At 39.7% G+C, this 15,813-nt stretch overlaps 2 protein-coding genes across 4 annotated transcripts; one reads left to right on the top strand and one right to left on the bottom strand.

The window, feature by feature from the left end:
- Positions 1-512: 512 nt before the first annotated feature.
- On the bottom strand, positions 513-5,395 carry LOC137290898 (eukaryotic translation elongation factor 1 epsilon-1-like). Of its 2 annotated transcripts, none has more exons than XM_067822070.1 (5): positions 5,309-5,395; positions 3,358-3,458; positions 2,921-3,016; positions 2,774-2,833; positions 513-738 (listed from the first exon to the last, which is right to left on the bottom strand). In XM_067822070.1, the coding sequence occupies exons 2-5, from the start codon at positions 3,454-3,456 to the stop codon at positions 655-657; spliced, it is 339 nt and encodes a 112-aa protein (XP_067678171.1). In that variant the 5' UTR covers positions 3,457-3,458; positions 5,309-5,395; the 3' UTR covers positions 513-654. The 2 variants fall into 2 exon arrangements, with proteins under 2 accessions (XP_067678171.1, XP_067678172.1); XM_067822071.1 differs by lacking the exon at positions 5,309-5,395 and adding an exon at positions 4,805-4,942.
- On the top strand, positions 4,951-14,599 carry LOC137290897 (acid sphingomyelinase-like phosphodiesterase 3b). Of its 2 annotated transcripts, XR_010957237.1 has the most exons (7): positions 4,951-5,087; positions 6,662-6,872; positions 8,572-8,819; positions 9,224-9,387; positions 10,863-11,043; positions 11,403-12,869; positions 14,167-14,599. XR_010957237.1 is itself a non-coding variant. In XM_067822069.1 (6 exons), the coding sequence occupies exons 1-6, from the start codon at positions 5,024-5,026 to the stop codon at positions 12,062-12,064; spliced, it is 1,530 nt and encodes a 509-aa protein (XP_067678170.1). In that variant the 5' UTR covers positions 4,951-5,023; the 3' UTR covers positions 12,065-14,599. The 2 variants fall into 2 exon arrangements, 1 of the variants encoding a protein (XP_067678170.1); XM_067822069.1 differs by having other exon boundaries at positions 11,403-14,599.
- Positions 14,600-15,813: the final 1,214 nt, after the last annotated feature.

Below are 15,813 nucleotides of genomic sequence, written 5' to 3'. Positions count from 1 at the left end.
GGTCAGGTTCTTCACTTGGTTGGTGTATCTTAGCATATCTGAATAGCACAGATGGATGCTCATGACGTCAATCACTTGATTGTTTGATCCAGACTGGGTTATTTACAGGCTGTCATCTATACTAGGACTGTTAGTGAGTCTAGTGGAAAACAACAATCATTATAAACAACTGACTGTTCTTTAACTTTATCAGTGCTACACATGACGCATATGTTTGGGGTAGACTGTTGGATTGTTTGAGGGAGAATATTTCTTCAGCCATGTTTCAAAACATAGTGTCTCAGGAAAAAGGTGAGACAAAATGTTTCAGAACATCAAACATGTGCAGTGAACCTGATACCTTGGAGAGAAAAGTTAAAAAAAAATTAGATGTCAAATAGTTTTGTCCCCAATATTACAATGTGCTCCCATGCTAAGTCGGGCTAATATTACTAGACATGTTTGTCTGTTCTTGACTCAGTTGCAAGACTGAGACAAGAATCAGAATAAACAACAGCAACAAACAATGAAAGAACTGTGGTCCAGTTATATTCCTCTGATGGAGCTGTCATTTTGATGGTGTCCACTACAGAAGTGACAAAAAATGGATGTACACGTTGCTTTTCATGTTTTATTGGAGAATCAATGAGGACAGCTTCATGGAATGGTTCTCTGTTACACTAGCGCTGGAAGGTAGATAGGTGACTTGAGAAACACAATGGGGATGTCAGAATTATCTACCAATGTTGTGTTTTGTATCTGAAAATAAACAGGATTATATTGATAAAAAATACTAAAGTTCAGTGGAGGTATATATCCGTCCCCAAAGCTATACTACATCACCCAGGAAACTGTACATCATTGTCGAGCTACTCTACAACTCTTCTCGACAACTCTGTATCAAACCATGAAAACTATCTATCACGCCAAGCCAAATCAATATCAAGCCCAGGTAAATCAATATCACATCCAGTCAAATCAATATCAAGCCCAGGCAAATCAATATCACACCTAGCCCAAATTAATATCATGCCCAGACAAATCAATATCACACCAAGCCAAATCAGTATCAAGCCCAGGCAAATCAATATCACACCCAGCCAAATCAATATCAAGCCCAGGCCAATCAATATCAAGCCCATCCTTGAAAATCAATATCATGCCAAGATAACTCTATAATCACATGCAGGCAAATCAATATCACACCAAGACAAATCAGTGTCACACCCAGACAAATCAAAATCACACCCAGACAAATCAATGTCACACCCGGGCAAATCAATGTCACTCTCGGACAAATCAATGTCTCACCCAGGCATATCAATATCACACCTGGGAAAATCTATGTCACACCCAGATACATCAATGTCACACCTAGACAACTCCATATCACACCCAGACAACTCCATGTCACACCCAGACAACTCCAAGTCACACCCCCTGACAACTCCATGTCACACCCTGACAACCGCAGAGCTCACTTTCACCTCCACATGATCTTATTGGATTTGGAAGACCAAACATTCCAACAGCAAGGAACGTTTGGACCACATCCACAAAGTACATAACAATTGAAGCAACTCTGGGCACAATTCACAATTCATTGAAATCAAAGTCATGATAATATGATGATTAATGGCATCACTGGATGCAACTTAAAGCATTATATATCTTTTCGCAGACAGGAGGAATGTTTAGGCATGAGCCACAGGTGAAAATGGTTGATAATTGACAGTTAGATGGAAATTTTGACAGAATTATCAATAGGCCAGCCATGATATCCTACAGAAAATATTTTGACCAAGTCAGATTGTATTACACCAAACCAAACTTGTTACTGTCAATTGTCAATGACTGTGTTGAATTTTCCATCATAAGGGATAAATATTTCAATGTAAAAACACTTTCGGATCTTTTTAACACAGTCAATACTCACTTAATTATGGGATTTTTAAAAGAAACTGATTTCCTTGTTGAATTATAATTGATATGTTCTGTAGATAGTTGTAGTTTAATGGTTGGTAGTATAGATTAGGAACATTGATCATTAGTGGCTGTACCCTCAAAGGGGGTTGAAGTATTGTAAAATTATTGTCCTCCTGAGAGGGTACGTAAGTCCCAAAAGTTTCAAAGTAAATTTATACTTTCCAGGATATTTAAGTGTAGTATTTGTGTTATTTTAATTTTGGCTAAAATTTCTTACACTCGCCAGCGGTTGAGGGGATGGAATAAATCCATCTAGAGCCCATGCAGGTAGCAAAGGCACTGTAAGTCCCCATGGCCCCTAGTGTGGTGATCTACCTTCAGTTGTTGGCGATCTATAGCCTGTTTTTATACTGTATTGTCCCCTCTAGATAAAATGTTTTATATCTAAGTACTAGTGTTACATGTATATCTGTGATATTCTAGTTATTTTACTGTCCTTTGTTGACAGATTTTTAATATATGCATACATTCCATTTAAATGTTAAATGTTCTCGTCACGATATGGCTGAGATATTGCCGGTGACGTTAAATATTAACTCTCTCACTCACTCACTCAATTGTTAATGATGGAAAGCAACTGTTTCAGTTAAATACTAAATCCACAAACTAATCAATACATAAATGTTTCACCAATTCTGAGTATCAGTAATGTGAAATATGATGGTTTCTTCAGAAGCTTTTCACATATTCCTCAAAGTTACTTTTCAGATATTTATTGATAATTGATCAGTACTTATTTGTCTATGATCTATGTTGCTAACCAACCAACTGAACATCAGGGCCCACAAGTCATCAGTTATGTACTCACATGATTGAACCAGCGGGAAACATTTCTATAGGTCTCTTTCTCTGGGAAGCCTAGGTTTGTCTGAAATATGAGATAATATTTCTGGTGTTAAGGAAATGTCAACAGGTTGAAGAGATAAGCTCAGGTTAACATGAGATATTTACTTACCATTGTGATGTTAAGAGACTGGAAAATAGAGACATCTGCTTCACTTTCCTCATTACCAACAAAATAGACCCTCGTCTCAAGATATGAATCAAGTTCCTGAAATTGATATACAACTGGATTAATATTCTTTGTTAATAAGACAGCTCAGTCACCCATACATTTTCACACTTACCTCAAGACTTCTATCTCACTGTAGTAACAAGACACGCAATAGTATGTTAAGGTTAAAAATTTTTAAATCAAATAAGAGTTTTAAAAAAATAATCCTTAATCATTTACCCTTTACAAGTTAAAAAGGTTGAAGACTCTAACTCTAATGACCATCCATGTTTTGAGAAATTGGGGCCAGAGACCTCTATAATAGTAGTAATGTCCTCTATGCTGCCATACTATGTTGGATGAGATATGCTGAGGAGATTGGAGTTATGTGAACTTACTTTCAATCTGTCTGCCACATCTCTTTCACTGGCACATCTGCTCAACTGACACTGGCTGTACTCCTTCCACTGGGCTACCTGTGCCACTCTAAAGGCCATCGCTGAAAAACACAGTCAAAATGCTGGAAGTATAACATGTAGACTAGCAGGCTAACAAGTACCAACTAATGGTGACTTTTAGTATGATGCCACTGGGGATGGCACTACCAACCTTCTGCCACCACACAGAATACACCACCCACTAGTGAAATGTTTCTGTCACTAAGGTGAGTGTTGAGAGAGAGATTTAGAGAGAGGGTGGGAGGGAGGGAGGGAGAGAGATAGGGGGAGAAAGAATCGGAAGGCAGAGAAAGAGGGAGAGAGATTACTGAATTGGCTGTGTGGTGTTTTCGTAGACTGAACCAGTTCGTAGCCACAGTGATTTCGTAGCCCAGACTGTTTCGTAGACGGTGATTTCGTAGACGTGTATAAATAATTGAATAACATTATTCTGCAAGCATATTAATTTTGATAAACCACTAGGCTTATATATTGTGAATATTTTTTTGTTTTGTTTTCTGCAAAATAAGAAAACAATGAAATAGTTAAACAGTTTTCACTGTTTACTCATTGAAGCCATTTGGTTGCACTTAGTTGTTGTGAATCACACTCTATCCTTCTTCTCCACTGCTACTTGTTTCCGTAGTTGAATGTTGAGTTGAATAGTTACCTATTGTGTAGTTTGGTATTTATTTCAGAAAACTCAGAGATTATTATATTATTTGCACGCCTCTCGTCATGTTTTTTTTTAAACACCGATCATCATTACCTAATATATTGTTTTATTTCACCAAACTGAAACACTTTTAGTTTGCACTAATGTCAGAATTAATAATAATACCAAACTAACATTTACTAACATCATTTACTAACGTCTACGAATCCACCTCTCGAATCCACCAGATTTCCACCTCTACGAACCAGTCTGGTCTACAATTTCACTGCAAGCCATCTAAAGTAGGTGTAATGCAGTAAACAGAGAGTGTATTATGGACCACTGAGCACAATCTTGAATGTAATAATTGTACACTGATACCATCAATTAAGATATTGCTATTGTTTCCTCACGAATATTCCAGTCAACAAAAATTGGCTGCACCACAAAATCATGCTCAAATGAGACATATACATTTCTATGGATAACAACTTCTTGTTTTACCATGTTATCGAGGTGGTGAAGCATCACACAGCTGGTATCCATATGTTGTATGTTTTGGGGTTTGGGTGTTAATTTTTCGTTTTGTTTTGGGGTTTTCTTTTGTTTGTTAGGATTGTTTTTGAGTATATTTACTAAGAAACTTCTTGAATACCATTAAAACACTGTCAACAAATGTCGTCAAATGCGTGATGCAATGCCAGTGTCAGTACAGTAGCAGAGTTTTCACAATATTCCCACACCAATGCTCACCTTATAGTAGCACCTTCATCTATACGTTTATGAGAAATCGAATCACATGGTAGTGTAATAGCTGATCGTCAGTTCGACAACAAATATGCCTAATCGTGTACCAAACTTTACTACGCAAAAATATTGATCCATATTCCACAGGGTACAAATTGACACGACACCGAGCGAGTTTCATTTCCTGGACTCAATGTAGACTGTCAACATTCTTCACGTCAGAAAATGCTGCTGTTATTATTTGTGTTTCTGTGGATAAGTCCTGGGTTTGCTTTGGATGGGAACATAGGTAAGTAGAATATCCTATGTTTTCAGCAGTAATGGACACGACAAACGTGCCTCGTGTTGAAAAAGGAAGCCACGGACTATGATTCGCATGAACAATTTCAGAACAAGCGTCAAAAACAAATAGACATATATTTAGGTAAGACCAGTGAGAGACAGCTACCGAGCGACTAATAGTACTAAAGATATATAAACTAATGTTTCACAATTTGTGGACAGACTTACAGTCTCTTGTGGAAGTATTGCAGAATGAACTTTGTTTTCGAGCTGCGCCCGGACTAGGAAACTGGTCATGCCCGAAATGCGCCTTTGATCAAATGGGATTTCTAAATTAGTATGACTTTGTGGATGCGCTTGTGTTATTGGTCAGTCATAAGTTTCAGATCACGACCACGGGTATCTGGTTTATTGTTCATCAGAACCAGAAGAAAGGACAGGTCCCCAGCAATATATATCATTGTCATAAACATCAACTTCTTGCGTGGTGAACATGTCGAACTTTGAAGTTGGGCAGATTCAGAATCTGATCCTCATGCGTCTACGTTTCATTATCATATACATGTATGACTACTGTTTGACAAAAGTTCTAAGACACCTTGTGTATAATCGATAATTGTTTCAAACTGATCCCCAAAGATGTTTACCATCTTCATAAGGCGGATAATGAATATTTTGTATGATTTCAGAGCGTTGCATTGAAAACATGCAAATGACAAATTAGCATAGTAAGAGTATTTGCAAATGCTGCATCTCATGCTCAGAACAACCAAGGTCTGCAGTGAGACATCACTAGCCGTATCAAATCAAACAACACATCAAAGCATCATGGAACATTCGGTGTTAGGTCATGTTTTGTTTGAGGGAATGATGTCAACACCAATTAACAACAGCTGTGCAATAGCAGTGAATAAAGATATTGATTTCAAAAAACATTCTCATATTGAATTTTGTTCTATGTGACAATACCAACAATAGTCCTCTCATGCTTTCCCACAGAAAAGTGTGGTAGAAATGGCAAGGCGAGAAACTACGCAGTGACTAGGCTCATGGACGAGTTTGCCTTGCGAAATTGGGCATGGACTTATATTTGGTGTAAAAGTTTGAAATAAAGTATTCTTCACTATGGGTAGCTGAATTGTACATGATCATGTTGTTCCCAAGCTTGCATATAATAGTGACAAAAGAAACGGCCATCAATTTTCATGTATGTTTCCAGATCAAAGAAAATGTTATTTTCAGCTTTTCCACTAATTACAGTTGGCAAACATCATCGCTTGTAATGCATCTGGAGGGCTGTATGACCCATGAGAGTCAGGTGTAGAAATGATCTGCAGCAACTCATTATGTTGTAAGAGGTGACTCATGGAATAGGGTGGTCAGACTGTCAGTTGTGTAGATCGATGCTCATTCTGTTGATCACTGGGTTGTCTGGTCCAGTCTTCGTAGTATACAAACTGCTGCCATATAGCTGGAAAATTGCTGAGTGTGGCGTAAAATGTTTTGCCATGTGGTAGTTTCATCCTTGCTCCTTTAATGATTTGTTAATGATTTCTTTTCATGTCTTCATCTTTGTTTTAGGAAAGTTCTGGCAGCTGTCAGATGTCCATTTTGATCCTGAGTACAGTCAGCATGGGAACCCCAAGAAACAGTGCCACTTTACCAATGACAGTATTGGGAACCCAGGTTACTATGGCAACTACTTGTGCGATGCCCCATTTAATCTTGTGGAGTCTGTCATTGAAAACATGAGAAATATGGAGGCAGAACCTGACTTTATACTGTGGACAGGGTGAGTAGCAGAGTACTTCATGATAGCCAAACATGAGCAGACAGTTACATAGAGTTACTGTCAGACACTGCACAACCAGACATAGGAACATCAGTCAGACACAGGGGAACAGACACAAGGAGGCCACTGAAACACAGGCACACATTCAGACACAGGGAGGCCATTCAGACACAGGCACAGTCAGACACAGGGAGGCCAGTCAGACAGAGGCACAGTCAAACACAGGCAAGCCAGTTAGACACAGGGAGGTCAGTCAAACAAGGGCACAGTCAGACACAGGGGAACAGTCAGAGATAAGAGGCCAGTCAGACACAGAGAAACAGACAGGCACTGCATAATCAGACATAGCAAGGCCAGTCAGACACAAGAAGGCCAGTCAGACACAGAGGTTCAGTCATACACAGGATGGCCAGTCAGACACAGAGACACAATCAGGCAGACCAGCAGACACAGACCAGTTAAACACAGTGGGACCTGTCAAACATGTGCACAGCTAGACACAGGGACACGATTTGGCCCAGGAAGACACCATCTGAAAGATGACATGGGGTCACCGACCGACAGAGGCAGGCACAATATGGCACAGGAAGACAGGCAGATTCAGACAATATGACATGGGAGTGCAGTATCCAGAGTCAGACACTGGAACAATCAGACACAGGAACATTGCCAGACACTGGGTTATAGACTCATGCATGCAAACTATGAATCATTGACTGCACATGTACCTTGTCTTGTGTCATTTTGATGATGTCAAGTGATGAGTGAGTAGCAGCATGTTTAGTATAACAAGGCATCCTCACAGCAAGGAGAGAGTGAGTGAGTTGAGTTTTATGCTGCACTCAGCAATATTCCAGCTATATGGCGGTGGTCCGTAAATAATTGAGTCTGGACCAGACAATCCAGTGATTAATAACACGTGAATTGATACGAGCCATTGGGAACCAATGGTGTGGCAGCCAAGTCAGCTAGCCTGACCTCCCGATCCCGTTACTCACCACGCTGTGTTACCCAATTTTAATATTGTTGATATATACATCAAATTAAAGGAGAACTGTTGCTCTTTATGTAACACGGTGAAGCAGATGGAAAACACACTTACCTTGAAAATGGCGAGCACTTGAAAATGGGGGAGTTTTTCAAACGTCAATTCCACACAGTTCCTCTTAATTCGTTGAAATATAAAATATACCACATGAAAGACCATCTTCTGATCTTATGGTTCACCAATTTTCATGACATTTGAACTTAGAATGGCAGCACCACTGTGCTGTGAAAATACCCTGACAAAACTGGGCACTGCCATCAAACGGTCCACGGATGGGAGCTTTGACAGACTGCCAAAGCTGACATTCACCTTGCTGTCGCTAATTAACTAAACAAAGAACAAACACCATTTTTGGATATTATTTACTTTAATATGTTGTCTACACATATCAGAAGAAATAATTGAAAAAGATTCAATTCTTTTTCTGTAGTATACGAATAAAGAAAATATTCCAGGGTAATTAGCCAAATCCAGTCAATTAGTGGGAGCTACTCTTACAACAAGCATAGTCGCCTTTTATAGCAAGCATGGGTTCCTGAAGGTCTATTCTGTCCCAGATCCTCACAGGTGCACAGCAAGTAACACTGACAATAGACGCATCATCAAGTTGAAGGTGTTGTGACACTGAAGATGTTACTGTTTGTCGTACAGGGACACCGCACCACATGTGAAGCAGAAGAGTTTAGAGGATGTCCTGGGACTGATAAGAAACGTAACTACAGTTCTAAAGGAAGCATTCCCAAACACCACCGTGCTTCCTCTGCTTGGCAACCATGATGCTTTCCCATCCAATCAGATGCCTCTCGTGGAAAGTGGAACTCAGTACTATGACAATATCCTGAGCAAGGCGGACTGGTCTGAACTCCTGTGGAAACATGAGCAGGACCAGTTTCAGAAAGGTTAGAGCAGAAATATCAGAATATACATCTCCACAGAGTAAACATGGCTAGGACATTTGTCTCAACAGGGCAGAGATATCAGGACATGTTTATTAATAGAGAAAACATTCTAGGACATTGATGTCCATAGGACACAGATATTTGACATGTGTCTCAACAGAGCAAAGATATTAGGACGTGTCAGTAGATAAGAGATATTAGCACATGTATGTCCATAGGACAGACATATTACTTAGGACGTGTATTGATTGAAAATAAATATTAGGACATATGTCTCAACAGACATGACATTTTCAGACATAGGACAATGGACACCTGTCTCTCAAAATATCACCCATTTGGACACCAGTTATCCAACATAGCATCCACATACATACTATCCACTCTGTATGGCCTTTTTTTAGGTGGTTACTACTCACGGACTGTACAGAAAGGCTTGAGGCTGGTCATGCTCAACTCCAACTTATGGTACTCAATGAACAAACAAGTCACAGGAAATCTTGATCCCAACCAGCAGCTGGCTTGGCTCAGACAAGAGTTGACAGATGCCAAAGCAGCTCAGCAGAAGGTAATGAACACACTGGATTCCCAGTATGATATATTTGTACCCTGGTGTTTAAGAGGGAATTACATCCTGATTGCTGTTGATGTATATCCTGATCATTGTTGTATATCTTGAGTGATGACATATATCCTTGTCAAGGTTGTAAATATCCAGGTCAGGGTTGTATATCCTGGTCTCTGTTGTGTATATCCTAGTATACATATTGGTCAGTGTTATATATATTCTGGGCAGTGTTGTAGATATCTCGGTCAGAGTTACATATATCCTGGTAAGTGCTCTATATGTATTGGTGAGTGTTACATACAGCATATAGATATTGGTCAGTATTATATATATCCAAGTCAGTGTTGTGTATATCCTGGCTAGTGTGATATACAAGGGATGTCCCAAAAGTGGTCAGTCTCACCTGGACTGGACAAAATGCAACTGATTTTATGTTTTATTTCTCTACATATTATCTGTCAAGCTCAAGCGAATGTTTTTTGCCATGCTCCAGCCTCATGATCTCTGTTTTGACTTTTTATCTTGCTATCCCCCACAAATTGCAAAACTGGCAATAAATGCATCACTAATTTCAGGAAACAAAATATGAAAGAAACATTTCGTGTGTTTGAGCAGAAGTTCTCTAGAATCAAATTTAGATGTTAATGTGCATAAAAATGTAATTTGAAAGTACAGCATTTACTGACAGAGCTTGTTTTGGTGACACTACCCGCCCCCACTTTCAGATGACGTAATCAAAAGGACATAATTTATTCTAATGTTTTCACTTATCCATGCATGATTGCAAGGGTTCAAACAAAATACTGAATGGTCACACAAGTGTCAGCTGTCAATATATTATAAACAGTTGCAACTTGAATATTCGTCTAGACAAAATGTTTTTGAAAGACTGAAATGGGTGTGTCCTTTAAAACCAGCCTCATCTAAATATAAATCAAGCAATCAAAATTTTTGAATGGTAATTATGACATGAAGTAATCAATACTGTACTGAACATATTTTATATCATATTACCTGAGTGCATGCCATGATCCAAGAGGTACCAAATGACAGATTGTTTTTCACTTTCTGCAATGTTTAAAGAAGTATTACACGCCAGTGTGTTAACCACATATGTCAAATTCTGGATATGCTTTTTCTAATGATTTCTTCAAATAAAATGGAAGCTTCTCTAACACTGGACATCAATAATATAGTGAGGCTGACCACTTTTGGGACACCCCTCGCATACCCTGAACTATTATAACGTTAAAGCTAGCGTCCTCACACTTTAACTGTAGTAATTCAGGGAGAAAGTATGCTTTATTACACTATACATGGTGGTAGAGCAAACTGTATTTCTTAAATCCTGCTCAGTGTTATATGTGTCCTAGTCAGTGTTGTACATATCCAGGTTAGTGTTGTTACTGCAGTAATTATATAAGTCAGTGTTGTATATTTATATTACTTAAGGTGTGTGTCTCTCTATGATGCAGGTATACATCGTGGCTCACATCTGCCCTGGAGCCTTTGAGAGACTGCAGAGCATGACCTGGTTCTACCCTGAATTCAACAGGCTTTATGTGGATCTTATCACGGAACACTCAGATACAATCGCTGCTCATTTCTGTGGCCATGAGCACACTGATTCCTTCCGACTCGTGAAGGATGCACAAGGTATGTGACAGCACAGTGCATTAGTCACCTGCACAAGGTATGTGCACTGGCTCTTGGTGTTTGTACCCTCGAGTTCATGGAACGTGCTTGCCATAAAAGGCAACTCTGCTTGTCATAAGAGGCGACTTAAGGAGTTGGAGGACTAGTCATCATTTCCAGTTTTCAGATCGATGCCTATGCTGTTGATCACTGGATTTTCTGGTCCAGATTTGATTATTTACAGACCACCGCAATATAGCTGAAATATTGCTAAGTGCGGCATAAAACTAAGCTCACTCAGTTGAGTTCATGTGACCGCATCAAGTTGTTCTGTCATGATACAGATTCGACTCACATCCAAAGCATCTTGTATCTTGCAGGCACCACATCCAGCCTCATGTATCTAAGCCCGGCTGTGACCCCCTTGAAGAGTCCACTTCCTGGTGTAGGGGCCAACAACCCATCTGTCAGACTGTACCACTATTCCCGGGCCACCAGCGACATCGTGGACTACCAGCAGTACTATCTCAACCTCACCCAGGCTAACGAGGATCAGGGTAGACAGGGAAAGTGGCAGCTGGAATACCAGGCAACACAGGCATACAACATCACCGACTGCAGCCCCCGCAACTTCTACTACCTCAGTGAGACCTTCCATGACGCCAGCATTCTGTTCAAGCTCTACATGGATTACAACACCGTCAGCTACAATAATTCTGCAATGTGTGGACAGGCGTGCTTCACAAGCCAAATCTGCGCCATTCTGTATCTAGACACAGACCAATACAACAACTGTTTGTTCTGGAGCGGTACAACACCCCAGCCTCACCACCACAGCACCACCGCCCCCCACCATACCACCACCCATCACAAGCGCCACCACCTTCCACCACCCCTCCCTCAGTATGTTTACTATATTATTGGGGGTATGGGAACACTTATTGTGGCCCTAGCCGTCACAGTCAGCTGTCTGTGTGTGCGGAAACGGAGACAAGGAATACCATTCAAATACAGCCATTTTGTGGGGCCAATAAATTCGTAGTAGTGAAACAATTCCTATGAAAATGAAATTATTAGTTTTTGTCAAGCAGCAGATCAAAGGCTTTCTTTGTTCAGCAAGTCAAATCATGTTCAACAAGTTTCTTGAAAATCTAGCTAAAAACCATATGAGAAGGCATTAAAACTAATTTATCATTAGCTAGTCATGGGAAAACAGAATGAGTATTAATATTGTTGGACATGAACAATAGCATAGAATATACTTGTGGAAAATTTGCCTGATAATGTAACTAGTTCATGTGGTAGTGACCATTTGATTTCAGTTTGTGTACAAACTGAAAATGGCTGCCATGGCAGCCATCTTGGGAAAATCTTCCATTTTTTTAATATTTCTTCTTGATCTATGATTGTGATTCATAAAAGGTAATTATCAAATTTACATTGTTTTCAACATTTTACTCAAATAATGACTGATCTTATTTGTTTTGTATTGATGAAATTTCTTTCGATAAGACCATTGCGATTTTTATTATGCATTTACTTGACCAGATTTGTACATTTGTTTTCATTAATATGCTGCACTAAAAATATTTAAGATCATCCACTTTTTTATTACTACAATTAATCTGTCATGCCATGCCATTTTCTAACTTCTTTTGAGTAGTATTGTTCCGACGCATTAATTTAGTCAAAAGTATTTCCCATGTACAGTACAAATTTCACAGAATACATCCTTCAGTCAACAGTTTTGACATCTGTACACTTGCCATTATAATATGCATTGAGTGTTCTACTTGTTCTACTTGCCTTAACGCGATTTATAAGAGAATGTTCAGACATAAGAGAAGGTATAAATCCAAGCTCAACATCTTGTAAAACAAGATTGAGCCTAGAGTTTTATTGAGCAGCTTGAACCAGTAGGCAATCTTGAGATTGCTGTTGATATAGATGTTGAGCATGTGTGCCTGTAAAATTTCATGGCAGATATATCCTTACAAAAAGTGATTTTGTAATATCTGCTCCATGAAATAATTGTTGACATGGTGCTTTGGTTGACTTTATTTTGTTGAATTCTAGAAAGGTTAGATTATTCACTTTTGGTTCCACATTTCCATGCTTACTCAGATAATGGGGCAAACACAAATGAACAGGTTTTCGAGTTGATATGCGAAATTATGTCCCTTGTTATTTATCCCCCAATTCTCTCCCTTGGCTTGCTTCTGAGCAGTGTTCCCTTGGTGTGAGTTTGCCTCAGGAACTTGAAGCTTTGATCTCACATTTAACTGACTGAACACAATACATCTATGAACATTTTCAAATCAGTTTGCATTACAGTGTTGCTTTACCACCATGCTTCCTTTTTGTGTGACAGTTTTTGTCTTCAAAGAGTTTTCTCCCCAATATTTCTTACACAAGATTTTCATTACAACAAACAAACAGAACTCATTTGTGACCACACCATATTTTGGGTCTTCCAGCTTTGGGGTATTTCTCACCCTCATATACCCTCACACAAACATGCTGTGCAGGATACACAGTTGCACAAAACAGTGAGTGTTTGACATTAACACAGGCATTTTGGACCCAGTCGAGTACATTTTCTCAGGGACTGTGAAATAAATGAAATAGTGATCCGACATCTTCAAGTTATTTGTTTGGGCACTGTTGTATGATCAGGTAGAGCAAACCAGAACCTGCTTCCACCAAGTCATCCTAGTGCAAATGTGATTATCACTCCATCGGTTGAGCATGTGCTTACGATGTTGAGTCCTAGTGATGAAGTTGCATTGTGATCGAGGCCGGAACCCCAACAACCTTTTGGTGTTTGTTCTGCTGCATGTCACACCTTTCTCAAGAGCCTCGTTTCAGAACGCTGTCGTTGTGCTGCGACTGTCGTAAGGGCCCAGATTTTCGAAGCTCTCTTAGATAGTCGTAAGTGCCATACATTAACATACGACTATCTTAGTGCTAAGAGAGCTTCGAAAATGTAGGCTCTGTATAGGTGGTTTGACAGTCGCAGCGCTAGGACTGTCATAAGTCTATGTTACAGTATTGGGCCTAGGTTTTCGAAGCTCTCTTAGCGCTAAGATCGTCGTAAGTTAATGTTTATGTATGGCACTTACGACGATCTAAGCGCTAAGAGAGCTTCGAAAATCTAGGGTCTGTATGACAGACGAAGCGCTAGGACTGTCATAAGCGTATGTTAAAGTATAGGAGTAAAGGAGGTACAATCATAGAGCTGCGATTGCTTTGTGAAACGAGACTCACGACTTCCAGAGAGATCCGGTACGTCCTATAGCTTTTGTCAGTTTGTACAGAGATTGTGAGATTGTGCCTGGCACCTGTATCATATGATGTGTATATACTGAGTTTATTGATTTTGTATACAGTTTCAACATGCAAATTACCTGTATGTATATAGGTGTGGTAATGGTAACGGGTCTATTATACGGAAACTGCTCACCTGTAGCTATAGTAATCAGATATTTTCATACCTTGATGATCTCAGGTTGATATCATTTTGTTTGTGCTATTTATCTATTTGTATGTGTGTTGAAATAAACAGATACAATATTTATTCAGTTGTCATATTCTTGTTTTCAATATCTGAAATCTTAGTTCCTAATACAGTGACAGGTATCACTGGTATTCCAGTAGTTAGTGGATAAAGAAGAAAAAATGCAACTTACTGAAGAAAAAAATGGTTTAGAGCACACAGACTTTTCCACCTAAATTCTTGTACTGCTCGTAGGGGCAGTGGGGTTGTCTGTTGGTTTGCGCATGCGCTGGCCCACTAACGCCCGGTTTACCAGATGGGTACTCTGTCTGAAGCCATTTTCTGGTGGCACGTCATTTTTGTCAACAGTGCACGTGGAAACGAAGAATATCACATTGCCCATGTCTGGTGTCTTGAGCTGTGATATTTTTTTAGACTTGCTAAAGGAGGCGTTTAACTGAACTCGCCCACCCGCTCTTGTACAGTCAAGCTACAATGTCACAACTCTACTACCTGATTAAGGTATGGACTTAGGACGAGCCGATTGGTGGCGCACCAGATCACATATTAAACAAAACACTCGTAAAATATTTATCACCACCCGCTTGTTAACATAAGACCTTACGAAAGACCCGAAGGAGAGACAGTTGAAACAAAACCAATTAGCGAGCTCCAATGGCTAGCTGGGCCTTGATCCTGCTGGTCGGTGGGTTTGTTTTATGGAGGAATACCTCGATCCGCGTGGCTGTTGCCTGGAATGCAGAATTCCGGTTAATTTCATTGTCGGCGCCCATGTACATGGACTCTCCAAAACAACAGCTTGCATCAATGAAACCTTTCATTGTAGGTACATCAACCTGTCAAGCCGTAATTGTGTACTGCCAGGAGCGGCTCCAGATCACCTAACACACTTCCCATGTTTGTTTCTGTGTTTGTTTGTTTGTTTGTTTGATGACCTGTCGGACCTGTTAGTAGCGTCTATCGACAAACACGGGCTATAGAGACTGCTTATTACAGGGAGGCCCATTAAAGTGATGAAATGTTTTGACAAAGTCAGAGTTCATTTAAAAGACATTTGAATGACACTCGATTTGAACAAATGATGTATTTATGTAGTTGGAAAATTGAAGGGTTTTTTCTATGTGTCTGTCAGTCTGCTGTTTCTGTACTCAATGCGTACTACATCAATAGGTCCCAGCATACAGTGCTCTAATGAAGTTACAGGGAGACACCCGGCTACATTACACTGCATGAAGTTTAACATGTTCCACGCCTCTACCCCAACCATGGGCGGT

This window comes from Haliotis asinina, chromosome 7 (genome assembly GCF_037392515.1).
Source record: "Haliotis asinina isolate JCU_RB_2024 chromosome 7, JCU_Hal_asi_v2, whole genome shotgun sequence".
In the NCBI taxonomy this organism is placed as follows: domain Eukaryota; kingdom Metazoa; phylum Mollusca; class Gastropoda; order Lepetellida; family Haliotidae; genus Haliotis; species Haliotis asinina.
The sequence above is the reverse complement of the archived record's forward strand: the minus strand, read 5'-3'. Positions and strand labels throughout refer to the sequence as shown.